Source organism: Stigmatopora argus, chromosome 10 (genome assembly GCF_051989625.1).
Source record: "Stigmatopora argus isolate UIUO_Sarg chromosome 10, RoL_Sarg_1.0, whole genome shotgun sequence".
Classification (NCBI taxonomy): Eukaryota; Metazoa; Chordata; class Actinopteri; order Syngnathiformes; family Syngnathidae; genus Stigmatopora; species Stigmatopora argus.
Genome location: NC_135396.1, coordinates 6,403,535 through 6,421,387, shown reverse-complemented (window position 1 = coordinate 6,421,387; position 17,853 = coordinate 6,403,535). Strand labels below are relative to the sequence as shown.

Genomic DNA, 17,853 nt, shown 5'->3' with positions numbered 1-17,853 from the left:
AGTATTTGTTTTATGTTGACTACCTTTGTTTTTTATGACATAATTCTGTGATTTCTCTTGCACTGATTTACGTATTTTCTTGTATTCAATAGTCAGTCGTAATGGCATGTTTAATTTACTAGTTTTAACAAAATAGGGGTGTTACATTGGACGATAGTATAATTTTGTCAAAACGCTTCTAATTCATGGTTATACAAAACCAACAATTTAGTATATTAATTGTTATTATGTTGATATCGTTTTAATTCTATTTTTTAAATGGAAACACAGCTAATTAAGGTGAAGAGGACTTTCTCATTTCGGCCTTCGTTCCTGAAAATGTGCCAGCAGAAAACTAGATTTCAGTTCCATAAATTAATGTATAACTGGAAGTGGTTGTCTGTACAGTCTGTTATGTATTATGGATTTAATACATTTTTATATAGTTAAATCTGATAGCTCAGAACAAATGAAAAACAAAAGGCGAAAAAACACTATATACAAAGACACAACATTTAAGAAATATATATCTACAATTTGCTTGTTGCCAAGTCGGATAATTAATGTTGAAACAAAGTTGTTTGCATCAAGGTGTACAATGGCGTTTAATCCATTTATCAATGTATATGCAGAGGGTGAATACCTTTTCCATACCTTAATAGTTAAACTGCTCTACATCACAGTCTAATTTTGCTAGAAATACCTAATTGTTTAGTCATTTGTAAATTTATTATCATTGTCGTATAAAGGGTGAGCAACCCTCTCATCTTGAGATCTGTACTTCACCTATGTTTGTGCCAAATAGGGCCAAAGATATGATATTTTCATTTTAATTAAATTTGAAAGAGGTGGTATTGTGTAGAAATGGGTAGCACCTCAGCCTCACAGTTCTACGATCAAGGGATCAAGCGGACGCTCCAGCCTACTGCCCATAGTTAGCTGGGATAAGCTCCAGCCTTCCTGTGGCTCTCATGTGATTAAGTTGCACAGAAGATTAGAAAATGAATTAATAAATTTGGATGTCCCAGCCTCCTAATAGACAAGTAGTTCTTTCGCCTAGCTTCATTGCGAGCTGTGTGGGTTCGATTCACGCTTGGTGGTGGTGTGGTTGCGTGTACAGATGGTTGTCTGGCTCAATGTGTGCCCTATGACTAACGAACGACTATTCTAGGATGTAGTTTGCCTTGCTTTTGAATTCAGCCACTCCAGCACCCCGCGACCCTGACAAGGGTAAGCAGTGTTGAAAATGAATCAACAATATCATGTCCAACGACTCACAGGTGTATTAGTGGCAACATTATTACTGCTGATTGTCTTTGTTTATATTTTAACTTCTTTTCTAATGTTTTGCACTGCAGAAACCCAAAACATCCACATGAGTTTCACTTTAAAACATTGGTTTATGATTGTTTTTGTTTATGACTCTCAACTGAATGAATCAAAATTTAGCATATAAAAGTGCAAAACTGAATAAAACAAAAGCACTCAAGCATTCAGCAGATGTCTGCCAAGGCTTAAGCATTTGTCATTTTCAGAATCAATGCCTCAAGTGACAAGACCAGACTATGGAAATTTTGCTCCCTGGAATTGAGGAGAGAAAGAGAGAAAACACTTGAATTAATGAAGTTTGGGAGTTAAATCTTAATTTGAATGAAACCTGCTTAACCAATTTAAGGTATAAATAAGGGGAGGATTACTTACATATTCCGCTAAGTTAAACAAGAAGTGTTTTGTGAATTTGACTCCTGTGATAGGCACTAACATCTTAGCATCAAGCTCCTGTTCAATCTGTAACACACTTAACACACCAATATATCCCAAAAAATAAGAGTGATCATGACCATATGCTTACAATTCACTTCAACATTTATGGATAATGACTTGTACAGCTTAAGTGGACAAATGAGTTCACAGGCTGCATTTGGTTTAACCATAGAGAATATCCTTGCAGGTCAAGAGAAGCGCTCATACACAATACGTGTTTCAGTTTTAACACTTCACTTGACAACAGTTTATTATTTTTTTGAGACCACGTAAAGCAATGTCGTCTCTTGAGAAAATAATTTACAATCATATACAATATGTACACTGACACTTGTGTCAATGTAAAACTCAAGAATTTGATTTGAAATGTGGTGTCAGCCCTTCTTCATCTTCATGCCTCTTTGGCCCAAATACAGATCTTGCTCTTAACATGTCTTAGGGCATGTGGAGAGGCAAGTGTTACTGCACTTTAGCAATACACAAGATGCCAAAGGGAGGTAGTGGGCGGTGATGGGTGTTGTATGGCCATTGCAACACCTGGCAACCTCATGCACATTCAGTTGTTGTGCTTGAAACAACAAACATACTAAAAGAGCAGGAAAAATAACTCACACTTGTACTCTTTCAGTCCACCACTAATAAGAATACAAGAAAGCATTTCTTTGTAGAATGATAATCAATGTTCCTACAACAGCAGGCCAGTCTGTCTAGTAAACTCCATGTTTGGGTTCTCTCTGTGTTGGCAAATATCACAACTGTGGCACTATCCAAGATTACGGATTCAAAAAGAATGTGTTATTAAGCAACAGGGCCAAATAAGGCTTCTTGACCCAGATTTGAAGACATTTTGCATTCAAGTCTTAAAAAATGTAAAGTTATCAAGCCATCTGTCTTCTGCACCTCCTTTAAAATGTACAGCTTCATGGGAAAGTCTGGTTCACACCCTGATTTAACAACATCCCCCAAATTCTTCCCTGTCAGACATGGGTCTGCATTCGCTTCTGCAGGGGCCGTGTTAGGTCAGAGTTCTGAGATGAGGACTGGGAGTAGTGGGAGGAAGAGGATGCTGATGCCTTGCTGTCTTTGTCAAACTGCACATAGCCATCTGGCTTACTGTAGCTACTGACGCTGCTGTCACACTGTGTGTCGATAAAGGAGCTGGAATCGCTTAATGAGCCACGTTGGAACTCCCGCTCGCAGAGTTCAATGGAGCTGCTGCCCATGCCCAACACAAAGCGTTGGCTGTAGTCGTACAGGCGATTAGGGCCTGCTCCCAGAGTGGAGTAGATGTTGGTGAAGGACATGCCTGTTGGAACCCGCTGCTTTCCCAGAGTGCTTGTATTTGTTGGATTCCTCCCCTCAGTGGATTGGTTCCCTGCCATGGTTGGTGTAGAATGCTCCTTAAAGGTATTGACACTGTAGTAGCCATTTGTGGGGTCCTATTGGGAAAGAGAATGTAATGGAAATTACTCTTCTCTAGGGTTGTATGTATGTATGTATATACATATGTATATAATATATAGAAAGCTTAACAGAACTCACGGTCAAACTCTAATTACCACTCGAAAGGCTGAATAAATGAATAAATTATGACAAGCGAATCGCGGCAAACCAGGTGTTAGGATTCAAACCTTAAAACCATATGTTTTGCTAATTATGCAGTGCGTAATGATTCACAGTTTGGTATTCGATGTGTCAGTGCAAAGTTTAATCACACACCATCTTTAATTGGAGCCAAACACATTGCCATTTCTGTATTATCATGCAGGCTTTGCATCAAAATGACTTTTGTGCTTACAGCGGTGCCATCGTTTGTGTGCTTGGTTGTAGGCAACGCGCTGTTGCCGAGGGTCCAGTTAGGGCACAGGCATGAATATGTGTGAGTTATCCCCATAGGAATGGATGTGAATGTCAAGCATAGTAAGAGTCAAATCCCAAAAGAAGAACACTCATGAAGTGGGAAATGAGAGCAAGACAGCGGGAGGGGATACTTGTTAGGCTTGTCAGTATCAGACGGCATACACGGAGATTGTTTCCGCCTGCCTTTTATCTCTTACTCTCCCCCCACCACCTTTCACCCTAACACCTGTTGCCATAGTGTGGAAATAAATTTAGCCCCAGAGAAAACCAGGTTAGCAGGTTAACACCAAAAAAACACATTGCTTTTTTGATCAAAACACATGGCATTCTCCCAAGTTTGCAATGGTTACAAGAACCTAACTCTCCTTCGCTTTGGCATGTAGGTTTTTGTAACAATTAAAAGGGAATAATTCTCTAGAAAAATCAGCTACTCAATTAATCTGCACATATTAATTAACGCACACATTTAATTTAATTTTGTTTTAATACTTTAATTACAATGTTCCTTGAGCCTCTAAAAAAATAGTAGTAATAAAATACTTAAAGCCAATACTGAGTGGGGTGTGCAATTTAATTTAAAAGCTGAAGAATACTACTTAGAGACGAGTGACAGGTTAATGAATACCCGTAACCTCTTTCAGACTACTGTGCTTTGGGAAGTATAGTCCTACCACATCTATACTCCATATCGAAAATGAATCATCTTTCTCATATTAAGGGCAAGTCAGGAGCAAATATACGGAACCACCCTCTGATTAATAAAACAAGAACTGCACGGCACATTTTGCCTCAGGACCAATCATTGGAAAAAAGCAGGTGAGACATCAGAGCATTTGTCTCTTTATTAAAGCTGACTTTCAAGCCCAACGGCATTACTCTCACCATGACTGCTTTTAGTGCCTTCATGTTGTCATTGATCAAGAATTGTACCTTAATGTGCTGATACTCTTTTTCTTCTTCTTGCAGAACCTCCAGCTGCTTCAGTGCAGACTCCTGCTGAAAATCCCCACGTTCCACCTGCATGAAAAAACGCAAAGACTGAGTGTTTATGGAAACTCTTCTATTCAAAGTAAAAGAGAAGATTATAGATTGGAAAAAAAAAACTTTTTTTGCACTTTTCTTTTTAATATACTAGACGAACCGCTTCACCTGATGCTGGCAGGTAGCATTAATAATGTATACTTGCACAAAATCTTCCCCTCACAAAGTACGTACAATTTTGTAAGTTGGCTGAGCTCGCTTTTGTGCAGTGAAAGAAGCGAAGCTCAAACCCCCCTTTTCTTCACATACCCGCACCCCTGAGGAACATGCACAAAAGCCTTAATCCTGGTACAGCTCCAAAATGGGCCTTTCTGTGTCTTGCAGGCATGTAGCTATACAAGTGCACCCACTGTAGGATTAGCCATTTAGAATAAACACCAGAAACAGTATTGCCTTGAACCTCATATCGACAAATTTAGCCTCTAAGCCTCGACTACATGTCTTTTTGTTACATCCTTACTCATAAAAATAATTATTTCCACAGTTTAGCCTGTAATAGTGCATAATGCTATCTTGTTAAAGCACATACATAACTACATAACTTGAATTTTCTAGGATTCTTTTTGTGACAGACTATGAAAAAAAGGAAAAAAGTAGTATACTGTGACACTCACACTCACCATCAGTTGTTTCATGGATGCGTGCTCTTCATTTTCCCTTGCAGCATTATGGTCTTTGTGGACAATTTCTACTCGGATGTCATTTTTTGCAGACACAACTCCTTTCAGATCTGTCAGAAACAGATGGAACATTTATTTCAATCAGCTTGCATAAACACCATTTTATATTTGTTGACATTCCAATTTCCCAGAGTACGGTTTGCAGTATGACAGATTTTACTGACATCCCTGGTTTGTGATAGCGCCCCCCCCCCCCCCCCCAAAATAAAAAAAATAAAATAATAATAATCTCTAGTTTCCTGGCAACACAATATTATCTGGTCCTGCATACATATGCAATCTTGCACAACCTTCCATGGTTGCTCATTGTGTAAGGGACAATGCTGATGATACTGTCAGATAAAATCTTACTTTCTGTTTTAATTTTGCTTGCAAGTTCTCTCTGGTGAGTACAGATGGAGACGGGCAGTGAGGGCATAACCAGCTGCGCTTCCTCTGTAGTATACACACAATAGACATGCTGAAGGGACCCGTAGCACAGTTTGTTCGTTTCTTGGAAAGAGACAGTTGCTGACTGTCTCAAACCTGAGTCACTTGGTACATGGGTGGGTGGCAGTGAACATAGCGCATGATGCAAATAGCCTCAAATGTGATGCGGCCACACTGAGTTTGCGTGAAATGAGTCCTTATCACAATCTGACTCATTATCTTTGCAGCACCAAAAAGATGTCCATCTCAAGAAGGGATCTCATCTTCTCTGAATGTGACAATTTGTCTCCTATCTTCATTTCAATAGCAGCTTTTGTTTGAGTTAATGAAAAACAAGACAGATGGACAATAGATGGACACTAAGTGTGATGATGGGCTCAATGTAGCATCGGCATGCATGATTTTAAGGGGTGTGATGATTACAAGTAAACATACTTCTCTGGGAGCGGGTGCAACAGAATGCGCCGATGGTGCCCATGAGGACAATGAGTGCCACAAAAACTCCCACAGCAATGCCAATGATCACCGCCACAGGAAGAGACTCTGTTAAAAAACAAAAACAAAAAAACAAAACAAATAGATAAGAATGTATCTACAACAATAAAGTAATTCCTGACAATTAAACAAATATCTGATAACAAGAGGTCATGCACAGATAAGCTAGTAGGAAGAGTTGGAATCCAATAGATAATGTAGTTAGTCATGCAGTGCTCCTGTGTCAAAGTGGCGGCCCAGGGGCCAAATCTGGCCCGGCGCATCATTTTGTGTGGCCCGGGAAAGTAAATCATGAGTGCTGACTTTCTGTTTTAGGATCAAATTAAAATAAAGAGTATAGATGTATTGCATCTCTTGATGTATGCATTTCTTGATTTTCCCCCTTTTAAATCAATAATTGTAATTTTTTAATCCATTTTTTCTGTGTTTTTAGTTCAAAAATCATTTTGTAAAATATAAAAAAAGCTAAAATAAACATTGTTTTAGATCTATAAAAAACTGAATATTCAGGGCATTTAATCCAGTTCTTTTAATCAATTTATTTAAAAAAATCTAAATATATCTAAAATGGTCTAGCCCACGGGAAATCAAGTTGACGTTTAAGCGGCCCGCGAACCAACCCGAGTCTGACACCCTTGCAGTAAGGACTTTAGTTATATCTTGGTGGAAATTAGAGAAGCAGCAATCTGCAGCTTCACTCAATACAAATAATATTCAAATACAAAAAGTTGGCTATATAACATAACTCACATTCTGATTTTTTTGTGTTACAACATTCCAATAGGATGCTGAAATCAATCATTATCAATCATCTTACATAATATTATAAATAATAATACACACATTGGGGACTCATTTAAAAATCATAACTGTATTCTTATTATGGTAAACATCTGAAGTTTTGGTGCAATCCAAGTATTTTGTGCCTAATTATTATCATTTTTTTTAGTATTAAAGTAGCCAGAAGGCTGTTGTGTGCCAGTGTGTATTGGTTTAACGGAAGTAGCCCTTATGTGTATGTGAACAGATGAGTAGTACACTGGAGGACGGGCAAGATCTTAGACCTGCGGGCAAACATCTCCAACATTAAAGGTCCTCATCAAACACTTTAATAAGGGCAGTTGCCCACATTTATGACCTCCCTGCAATTTTAAACTGAAGCCAAACAACCAAGTGCTCTTCCCACACCATTAAAGGCTGTTTAATGTCTCCATTGGTCAATGTCACTTGCACATAAGCGTCTTATAATTTATCATTTGTGATAAGTGGGAAGACAAAACAACCTTCCCCGTTGTAGGGAGGGAAAGGTCAACAGATAGCGGTATTAATTTTTAAAAGGGTCTCTTAACAAAGAAAGAAAGTAATGTCTCTATTTGGGATGTTATTAAGGGCTATCTTAACACAAACACCAGGGCATAATTGCTAGAACAGCTGTAGAAAAGTGGTTTAAAAAGAGCCCTGTGACCAAAAGCCCTTCATGTTTGGTTCCCTTGATGTGCATAAAATCTAACGGGAGAGGTGCCCTTGTGAAGAACATCTCCAAGTCACTTAAGTGCACATTCTGTCAGTGTGTTGGCTACAGTTACCGCTGTTGTGTGGGGCTTGTAAGACCATACAGTATAATATCAATTTATTCATCTTCTGTTCCACCCATTTGTAATATTTTAAAATCAGGAGATCTGTTTACTGTGGTTTAGATGATACTACTGAGAAAATAATTTGCTCCATGTTTTTTTGGAAACCTGTCAAGTCTAGATAAAAATATATAATGCTTTGGTCTTGGTTTACTAATCTTTCACAACATCTTTCGGACTAAATGTTGCCTGATAAAAATCTGATGGATGATGCAACCCCTTTGGATGTATTAATTGGATCCATATGTTTTCAGGGAGGGGCCAATGGGAAGCCACAGTTATCATGACTTGACGTCACGAAACTGAGTAAATCACTTCCGCTGATGACAACAACACATGCAAGACACCGCTTAGCGTTTGTCTTTATTATTTGACTCCACATTATTTGTAGAAAAAGAAGATGGAACCTGTCCCACCTTGGCTCCCACCTTGTTCCTTAAGGCGTATGATCTCAGTGTCTGAGCCAAAGCTGTTCCACGCAGTGCAGTTGTAAATGGTCTGGAAGTCAGCTGGCACAATGTTACTCATTGTCAGTGTAGAGAGGACTCCTTCCTCTGTGGTGACCGTCTCTACTGTGTAGCGACCGGACGTCCCAGACTCCAATACAGTTTCTTTCCAGGACCAGGCCTGAGAAGGAATATTGTGTGAGATAAAGGGAATGTCTGTATTGAACAAAACATGTGCTGTATGCGCACAAGAACATAGTAGTCATTGAAGAAACAGTAAATGGTCTTTCTGTGTGCCAACTCAGCTTTTATCCTACTCAAAATTATTTTAAGTTAAATAAAATGTGACATTGTAAAAATAATCAAGGACCCTGAGACATTGGTGCTAAGGAATCTCTAGGTCATTCAACGGACTGCCAAATCACATAAATGATCTCTAGCCATAATCAGGGACGTCTTCGGATACCTTGACATTTCATTGGTTGGTATATGTGATGTGATTGCAGACTATGTTGTAGCTGGATTTGAGAAATAAAACCGGTTCACCATATTGATAGTATCTAATCCAAACCAGAGGACCCTGAGCCAAAAATACATTTTTTAAAGTACATTTCCCAAATCATTAGCTGTTACAAACACACAGCCATCCACCAACGCACACACATGCCCACACTCAAAAACACAGGTATGTCATGCACATTAATATTCAGAGCTTTGAGAGCAGCCTCTTTTTATTAGATCCATGGATCTTGTTGAGAGCCCACAACAAAGTAAGCATGCAAATCAAACGAGACACAACGGTTTTAACCTTTCATGTGGTGATAAATGTTTGTCATAGAACTGTAATGGTATTCAACCCTTTCCCACCACTTTCACAGATGAAACAAACATGAGTAAATGAATTGATTTTCGTAAAGTTGAATTAGTTTAAATGTACTTACAATTCGGTCTGGAGGTGGAGTACTCCGGATAAAACATTTGATTTGTCCTTTCTCTCCATGTAAGGCTTGTTGTGTCTGAGTGCTCGAAATGGTCGGTGGCCCTGCAAAACAAACATGTTTTATTATGAACCAACTTATTTTGGGTACTAATCAAATATTGGGTTAGAAAGTGGAAACAAAACAGCAAGCAAAACACGTTTGGTTTACATGCAACATTTTTCCCCCAAAATTAAGGATAATTTTCCCTAATTGCAGTATCTTCAGAGTAATACCAGGTTGAATACTGTTTAGCTTTGTTAAGATTTTGATGGATGACGTGCTATGTAGTTCAGCATTTCATTGAAAAGATGTATTGCAATGTCTCCTCCCCAATGTATTGTCTACTCAAGGACATGCAGGGACCGAACGAAGGGCAAACGACTTCATTCAAGATCAATATTTTATTATTATTATTATTTTTATTTATGGTCTTTGATATTTTTAGCACTGAAAAGAAAACGTACTGGGCGACATTGGTGCTGTACTTCATGGCGTAATCGGGAAAAAACAGCCGCCTGAAGATATATTGCCTATTGGGTGATAACAAACCACCGTGTTTGACCACATCTGAAGAAGATTTGACCTGCATGTGATGAAATGATTTACAACACAAGAATAATGCACTCCCTTGAAATGTAGGCAAAACAGACCATTATTGTGATCAAATCAGAGCCTAAATTACAGTGTATGAGATTTATATGTAAATTAGTAATGGCTTTATCCCCAAAGCATTTCATCCTGCATATAGAAGTTATCTTTAAGTTATGCTTGTCATGTACTGTATGTGGTTTGTTGGTTGTGTGCAATACCCATTTGACATAAAAAAAAATGGAAGTAAAATAATCAATCAGATTTACAGTAGTTGTTATTGTAACGTCGATAAACTACTAATTATTCAAGTATCTGACCAATGTATGGTTGCTAAATAGCCACTCAACCTTATAAAAACATTTGCGCAACATCACAACGGCTTCTTAAGCATACCTTTGAACTCCTATTAAAAGGATCTCAAAGGTTTTTTTTAACAAGAGTGGCATAGAATTAGTGAGTGGCCAGCCTTCCATCTTCTCTGTGGGCGATTTACACCAGATGACTACACTTGACTCAATTGCTTCCACCCAGTTTGGTTATCTGTGATTAGTTATATATGCAGTCCAAAGAGTTTTTAAGACAAGATTTATTTTTGTAATGAGCCTGCTGTCCTGCATCATCCCTGAAGAGTCCTATAATTAGTCCTCCATGGAAAAACAACTAGAAAAAGGTGCCAGTACTTCATGCTACTTTTTCATTTACATAAACAGGGATGATGTCTACTTTTTGTGTTTTTATCAGTGTAATATTATTCTGCTCTTTACTAATAAATGCAAAAGTCAGTTCATTGGAGGAAGATTCAACTGCTGTATTTAATCTATTTACCCTCTCCTTACTAAAAAGTGTTTCATTTCTAAAAGAACCTTCAGTGACACCTTCACATTTCCTTCTCCTTATGCTGAACACAGGATGAGATTATTCTATCAGAAAATGCAAGGACATCACACATTTAGTATGTTTTTTTGTGATGGTTAAGGTTTGAAGTGAATCTTTTGAAGGGTGTTGCATGAGGCATCGTGTCAATGAGCGAAAACAACTTTTGCTCTAACGACATAAGTACAGTTACATATCAATTTTTCCATTCATGTATTTATTTGTGCCTTACATAAATCACGTGTGTTCATAGATTCCACCATGTAAATAGGAACAATTTCATGCAGGCTGTAAAGGGTTGGTGGTCTCAACTAAAGAGGATCTATTCCGGGGATATGACCAGCAAATGAAAAGCATAATTAGGCTTATCTGCGTGTCTCACGTTAAAAGTGTGTCGGCATATCAAGCAACAAAAAAACAAAACACATCTTTTCATCATGGCAGCGGGAGGCACTGCCTCACAACAGGGTAGCAGGAGAGGCTATCAGTGTTGTGAATAGTTGGTCATTAATTGAGGCACATTGCAGTCTCATTATACATTCTCTCAGTGAGTGTTGAAAGGGCATCACTTTTGTCTTGCACATACATAGTTTTATTACCAAAATCCATAACTGATTTTAGACTAGATACCTTTTGTTCTTTTGCAAGAAGACGGAAAATCATTATTTTTGAAACAGAGCAGCGCATAAAGTGGAGGAATTGTACGACTCTTAAAAAGAGACCACTGACAACTAGTGGGATACTAACTCACCAAAATTCCTAAAACAGTTTCATTTAACAGATGGGATATTAAGTTAAGTAGAAATGTGGCTTGCATTATTATTATTTATAAAATTTAATCCTTTATAATAATAATTTTCTTTAAACATTTCTTAATTTAGAAAATAAAGGCAAATACTTCATGTGTAATGTAGTTGGAATACTGGGATCTAACCCAGGACCCCAGACCTGTCCAACACGCAAATCACTGAGCCGCCGGGCCGCCTTTTAAATATATGTACACATAAAAAATAATCTCATCGCAACAGTATCTCATGTGAAAATCTATCACATACACATAAAAAAATGCACCAGCTATTTTCTTCCACATGCAGCATTAAATATGTTTAAAGAGGACTTACAATCCCATTAACTGAGAGAATAAAATTTATCTGGCAAGAAGAAAAAAAATCTATATTTGTCTTATGCTCTGTGGGGTGTAATCAAAAGGGGAAGGTGTGTCATGGTCTGAAGCTCCCCGTTGTCTTCCTGTGATTACAGACTTTCTTACCTTTGGTGGAGCTTCACCATTATGCATACTTATTTGCCCAACACATGTGGAGTTGGGAGAATAAAGTAGGTCAGAAATAAATGGATATATTAATGGGTACTGTGGCATTCACACACGGAATGTACTTTCAGTTGTTTATCATTTGGCTGGACAACATATGACATTCTTTTTCTTAAAATGAAAAATGTTTAAAAACAATTTTAAAAAGTAGGTTTGATTTCCTCTGAATTTCGGCAAATATTAGTCCTCAATCTATTTAACATGTATAATAATATATATAATCTTTTTTTTACAATCTTAAAAACAAAACTATTCAATAATTTGTAACAGAGTGCATGGAATATATTGCTATCACGTTTTATATAAGTAACAACAATGAATGTATTCAGTGCATTATGTGCAGTAGAGATTTGAACATTACACTATTGACTGTGTATTCCCTTGTACCCTCATTTTAGGTGCAGGAGGAACAAATTCATTGTAACGGTGAGGAGAGTAAGCAATATGTATCCATTAGTGACTCATACACAAACTGGCTCCACTGCTAGCTGTTTGATTATAATTAAATTACAGTCTTCCCCAGGGGAAAAAACAGCAATCCTTGTGTCTATGTGTTTTGCTACTATGGAAGATGGCAATAGTGCCAGAGAGGAAGGAGAGAGATGTAATGACACATGCAATTTAAATGAAGTGGCGAAGGGCTTGGAGGATCACTGCAGGGAAAATAAACAATACGTAGTGGAAGATTAGTAATATGTGCAGTAGAGATTTGAACATTACACTATTGACTGTGTTTTCTCTAGACAATTGTATCGGAGCTGTAGAATGCCCATTGAACTTGTTTAGTGGTTGCTTGTAGTATGTATATTGCACCGAAGATTTTCATTTTTTTAAACAGACAAAGTCAATAGTTTGTTTCTTCTTTTTTTTCTCACCACTGTCTTGGAAAGGGAATCACATTTTTGGGGTTTACTTTATTTACCAACAGAATTTCTTAAACTTTCTTGGGATTTGAAGTTAATAAAATGTCTCTACAACTACACTGTCTGTCAGTCTTCTTCTTCATACATCAATGTGAAAATTAAAAAAAAACATGTTTGTTTTATCTTTACCAGAACATACATACATGTATATATCTATATATATAAATGTTTTGAAGAAGATACGATTGTAGGTCTGCCAGCTATTTGTAGATGCTTGCTACATATTCAAAATGTATTCACTGTGTCATGACAATCATTTCCATGTTAAGAAAAGAATTGTATTATCCTTTTAACATTGGACAATCAAATTGCCTCGAGATTTGGCAAACAGTTCTGGAAGGCAAAAATTTAATGTGGGAGGGTTTTGAATGTCAAACACTAATTCAGGCAAGGCAGAGTTAAACACAGCGAAGTGCGAGGAAAAAAAAACTACAAGAAAGACATCTAGATCTCACTGGGGCGCATTTTGCAGAGACAACATAAAAATAATCTGCTGCTTCTTGTTTCATTCCCGAGGATGCTTGGAGATGTGCTCCATTATAATCCTAATTAAAACAATCCATCTGCTTTTGCGTTGTTTTCATCATGTATTCTGTTTACTTATTGAGGCTATAGAAAGGAAGGCCGCTCGTAAATTTCAATGAAGTCAAAACAATGGAATTAGTCATGACTTTGCCTGATGCCTCTTCTGCTTTCATTTCCAACCATATTTCTGGCGGTTCATAGAAAGTACCAGTTTTGATCTGGTGCTACAGGGGAATTCTTGTATTCCATTTCTTCTGATATGCAAAGTTAATGTCTGAGTTTTGAAAACGGAAATCCTCACATAAAATCCTTTCTACTTGATGCATTTTCATCTTCGAATCAGGACATCGTAGTTGCTTACAGGCAAACTCTTTTGCTGGCTGTCAAAATGTACAATGGTACATTGTTCGCCTTAAGTACACATCATGACTTAGATTAGCAAAAATAACCATATTCTTTCAGCTGCATTATTTCTTTCACTTTTATTATCTTCTGGGACTGCTTTGACATGGACCCGTGACAAAAAAGAAACACCTAGGAGTCAATGGCACAGTGCTGTTTTCCAGGACTATCAAGCAGTGCTAATGAAGTCATTTGTTTTGGGGCAGCTGGGTCTCCAACCAAGGGTAATAATCATTAGTCAGTCACTGCTTTGTAAAATAATTGTGCCTGTGTAACTCATGCTGATTTTAACAAATTGAAAGGTGCATGCAAGGTTTTTGCTATGGGCAATGTGAGTGACCACCCACGGCGCAATCAATTTGGGGGCGCACAACAGCGCTACACACAAAATATATATATAATTTTTTTTCAATTATATTACCAGATGTGTGGATTGTTATCCTCATTTCCACAAGTAAGTTAGTTAATAATTTCGCATTGTAAAGGGCTTACCATTCACAGTGAGTGAAACCTCCTTCTCTCCTGCGCCAACTCTTGGAACTACAGCACGACATACATATTTCCCAGCATCTTCCTGACGCACGGATTTCAGTGTTAGAAGGTTCTCATTGCTAAGAACCTATAGGAAATAGTAGAAAAATAAAAAGTCAATAGACAATTCCACCTATGAAATAATAATAAATGAAATTTACAAAGATTGTTTGCATTTTTGGATATGTGTAGGGCTGGGACATAGCAGCATGTGGACTTTTAGAAACTATAAAGGGCACCTCTTCTCAATTATTAAAATCCAATTTGGGTTCTGACCTTAGTGGAATAAAGAGGTTCATCTTGTCAACCCATGTTAAGAAGGAACGATAGAATTAGTCGGAATTGGGGATCAAGGCTAAAAAAGGCCAAGGGGATTTGAGGAAAAATTAAAACTAAAAGATTAAGTTCCTATGTAGAACATTGATTTAATTTGCTACTTCTACCAAATTTCATACACAGTTGAACCTCTGGAGTCGAAGATTTGTGAAGAAATGCAATTATATTTTAGTAGAATTTTCAGGAAACGTGTATATAATTACACAACAACTCGACAAAACTCAACTCTGAGTGTTAAAAGATGAACTCTGCACACATTGTTTCGACTCCTTTAGACCCTTTTTGAAAGAAGGGTCAGATATAATGGGGTTATACTCTAAAGAATCAAGTTTTGAGTTTTTTGTACACAAAGTAAATATCCGGACACGTAGAAGTTTACTAACAACAAATTTATGTGACCATATTGTCTATATGGGTATAAAACTCACTGAACTCAACACAATTGAGAGGTTTCCCAGCATTTAAAACATAATTTCTTTTAAGAGAAAAAACACTAACCACTCCAGAGCCCCTTTTCATCCACACTATAGTCAGAGAAGGATTTCCTGTCCAGGCACAGTTGAATACAGCATCAGAACCAAGGTCCACCTGCAAGGACTGTGGCTCTGCAGCCATGCGAGGCCCGACTGTTTGAAAAAATCATGGGCAGAATCATCAGGCATTATGAAAGAAAACATTGGAAAGCTATAGTTGCGCACTGATGCATTTAGCACTCACAGTAGACATCGACATTATGGCTAACGTTTGTGCTTCCGAGGTGGTTGGTCACCGTACAGGAAACGGGCTCCGTAAAGAAAGAGTGGTCCACGATCACCTCATAAGTGTCACCGGAGACATCTGTTATTGTACTTCCTCCTTTGGCCCACCTGGTGAGAACAATTCAAATCAGAAAGCCTCGTGACTGTTGAAGGGTGAGGGTTGCAAAGTGGTGCATTGCACACTGAGAATGGATGATTCTCCCAGGATGGGAAAGAAGCTATTCATCTAAGAACTACTCTGTCCTTGTGCTTTATCTGATCCGGGGTAGACAGGGTGTATTATCCCTGAATAATAGCCACACAATGCTTGATCAGCTTCCTCCCTTCCTCTAGTGATATTGCTCTCCAGAGGGTGAATTGGGGGGGTGCCATCTTTGGATCAAAGCCTTTAGCGCACATTATTGGCCCCCAAAATCCCCATTCTACCATCCAACTCCAAAAGCCAATAGAGCATAGAATGGTGAAATGCTTATATAAACTGCAGATAAAGGTAAGCATTTGACTTTCAAAAAGGAGTCATCGCAGTTGGGGAGAGCGCGACTAACCTTGAAGTATCACAAGTCATTAGTCTGTCTGGATGTTATTGAATCCTCATGCGTCAGTCAGAAAAGCCAGACACCACCACAACATTAAAGGGGAAGAAGGTGGCAACACTTACATAACCTGAAATCAACCACTCTGCCTTCAGTTTGTTCATAAATAAAACAATAAACACTTTAAGGGCCAAGAACGGGTCAACTGATGTTGATGTGCTAATATAAATCTAAACGTAAACTTCAAATTCAGGATGGGTTGTGTGATGCCTCATAATTTTTTTTGTTTTAATTGAGATTTGGGTGCAATACATTTTGTATGGATTTAATGTCAATATGCAGGAGGTTGTTTGTAAGAATGGTACAGACAGACAACCCAAGAGCATATGGCCTCCAGGCATTGCAAGTCTAGAATTATAAGAAAATAGAAATAAATCACACCTGCCAGTGTATCTTAGCTCTTCATATCTAAGGGAGAATTGTGTTCTAAAGCATTGATCCAGTCACACAACAATAGTGGTGGAATCTCTTTGTACATGCAATAGTCACCATGTTTCTACTCTGAACCCACACAATCAAATACAAACCCTGTTTTCAACAATATCACCCTCCCACCCCATCACCACCACTCCACACTCTTTTTCAAAAGGCAAGAATCTATCAAAAAACGCTACGTCTATGTTTTACCACCTGCAAGTGTATTGTACATCCATTCCATTTTCTCGTACCAATAAACATTGCATGGCCCGCCAAATACTTTAACAATCGTTCTCCATTTCATTTATTTTTTACCACACTTTTACAAACAAAACTATACAGAAAAAAGTAATCGCTACAAAAATAGTGAAATTAATGTTCACTGTGATGTTGACTGAGTAAGTGAATGGTATATCTATATGCTGAAAGGAAAACTAGTGCTTTTGCTACTACTACAAATGTATCACGTTCATTGAATGAATATACCCTGGTGATAGTGACCTCACCTGTACAGTGTAACTGGAGGGTTGGCCTTTGCAGAGCAATGGAATCTCACTAGGTTTCCCTCTAGGACTGGCTGAGGCTCCACAGAGAGATTGACTAGAGGCAGATCTAAAGAAAAATACACATAGAAACAAGACATTTTTGTCAGTGATATATTGAATGGATCCTGTGATGCATGGAAAGAGGTGCTCGGCTGTGTCTGCTCTTGTTAGCTGCTCGCTTGTGGAACAAAAAAAAAAAAAAAAAAAAACAATATTAAATGAATAAGTCATAGTCAAATAACTACAACAAAAATCTAGAAAGGCCCTTGTCCAAAAGTAAAGAAAACAAAACCTTTTCTAACTTGGAATACCAATTTTAATCTTTTTCAAATATGTTTTGCTGCTTTACTAATCTGAATTTTGTATTATATTTAGTTTATGGAACATGTTCTCATTGCTACTTCTAAATTAATTTTGTTAATTAAATTTGAGGCCACATATTTTTATTTTCCTCCCAGCCGGGTTACCAACCAAAATGTAAACAAATCCCTGCATTTAAAAATAACTTATGTTTTGTAGAAGATAGTGATTAAAAGATTACACACAATCAAAGTCATACATGTCTTCATAATTAGTTTCAGTAAATAGCAATTTGAAAGAAAAAAAAGAGGGGTTCATGGTGTGATTCACTACAAATATAACACTGAGAAACATCAGAGAGACATTACAAGCATTCAGATTATGCAAATGGAATGACTTCATTTATCCTAATTGAGAAAGG

The 17,853-nt window shown here is 37.6% G+C and overlaps 1 protein-coding gene across 9 annotated transcripts in view; it reads right to left on the bottom strand.

Moving 5' to 3' along the window:
* Positions 1 to 1,833: 1,833 nt before the first annotated feature.
* The window catches only part of kirrel3b (kirre like nephrin family adhesion molecule 3b), a 141,604-nt gene continuing 125,584 nt past the window's right edge, over positions 1,834 to 17,853 (bottom strand). For 2 of the 9 annotated variants that reach the window (XM_077611142.1, XM_077611146.1), the window contains 11 exons: positions 17,094 to 17,199; positions 15,537 to 15,685; positions 15,318 to 15,445; positions 14,445 to 14,571; positions 9,270 to 9,370; positions 8,299 to 8,509; positions 6,189 to 6,296; positions 5,676 to 5,759; positions 5,259 to 5,374; positions 4,534 to 4,620; positions 1,834 to 3,182 (listed from right to left, as the gene is read on the bottom strand). In XM_077611142.1, coding sequence (XP_077467268.1) covers positions 2,721 to 3,182; positions 4,534 to 4,620; positions 5,259 to 5,374; positions 5,676 to 5,759; positions 6,189 to 6,296; positions 8,299 to 8,509; positions 9,270 to 9,370; positions 14,445 to 14,571; positions 15,318 to 15,445; positions 15,537 to 15,685; positions 17,094 to 17,199 — 1,679 coding nt within the window. In that variant the 3' untranslated portion in view covers positions 1,834 to 2,720. The remainder of the gene's footprint in view (positions 3,183 to 4,533; positions 4,621 to 5,258; positions 5,375 to 5,675; positions 5,760 to 6,188; positions 6,297 to 8,298; positions 8,510 to 9,269; positions 9,371 to 14,444; positions 14,572 to 15,317; positions 15,446 to 15,536; positions 15,686 to 17,093; positions 17,200 to 17,853) is intronic. The other 7 variants (XM_077611143.1, XM_077611144.1, XM_077611145.1 and 4 more) reach the window with 7 other exon arrangements.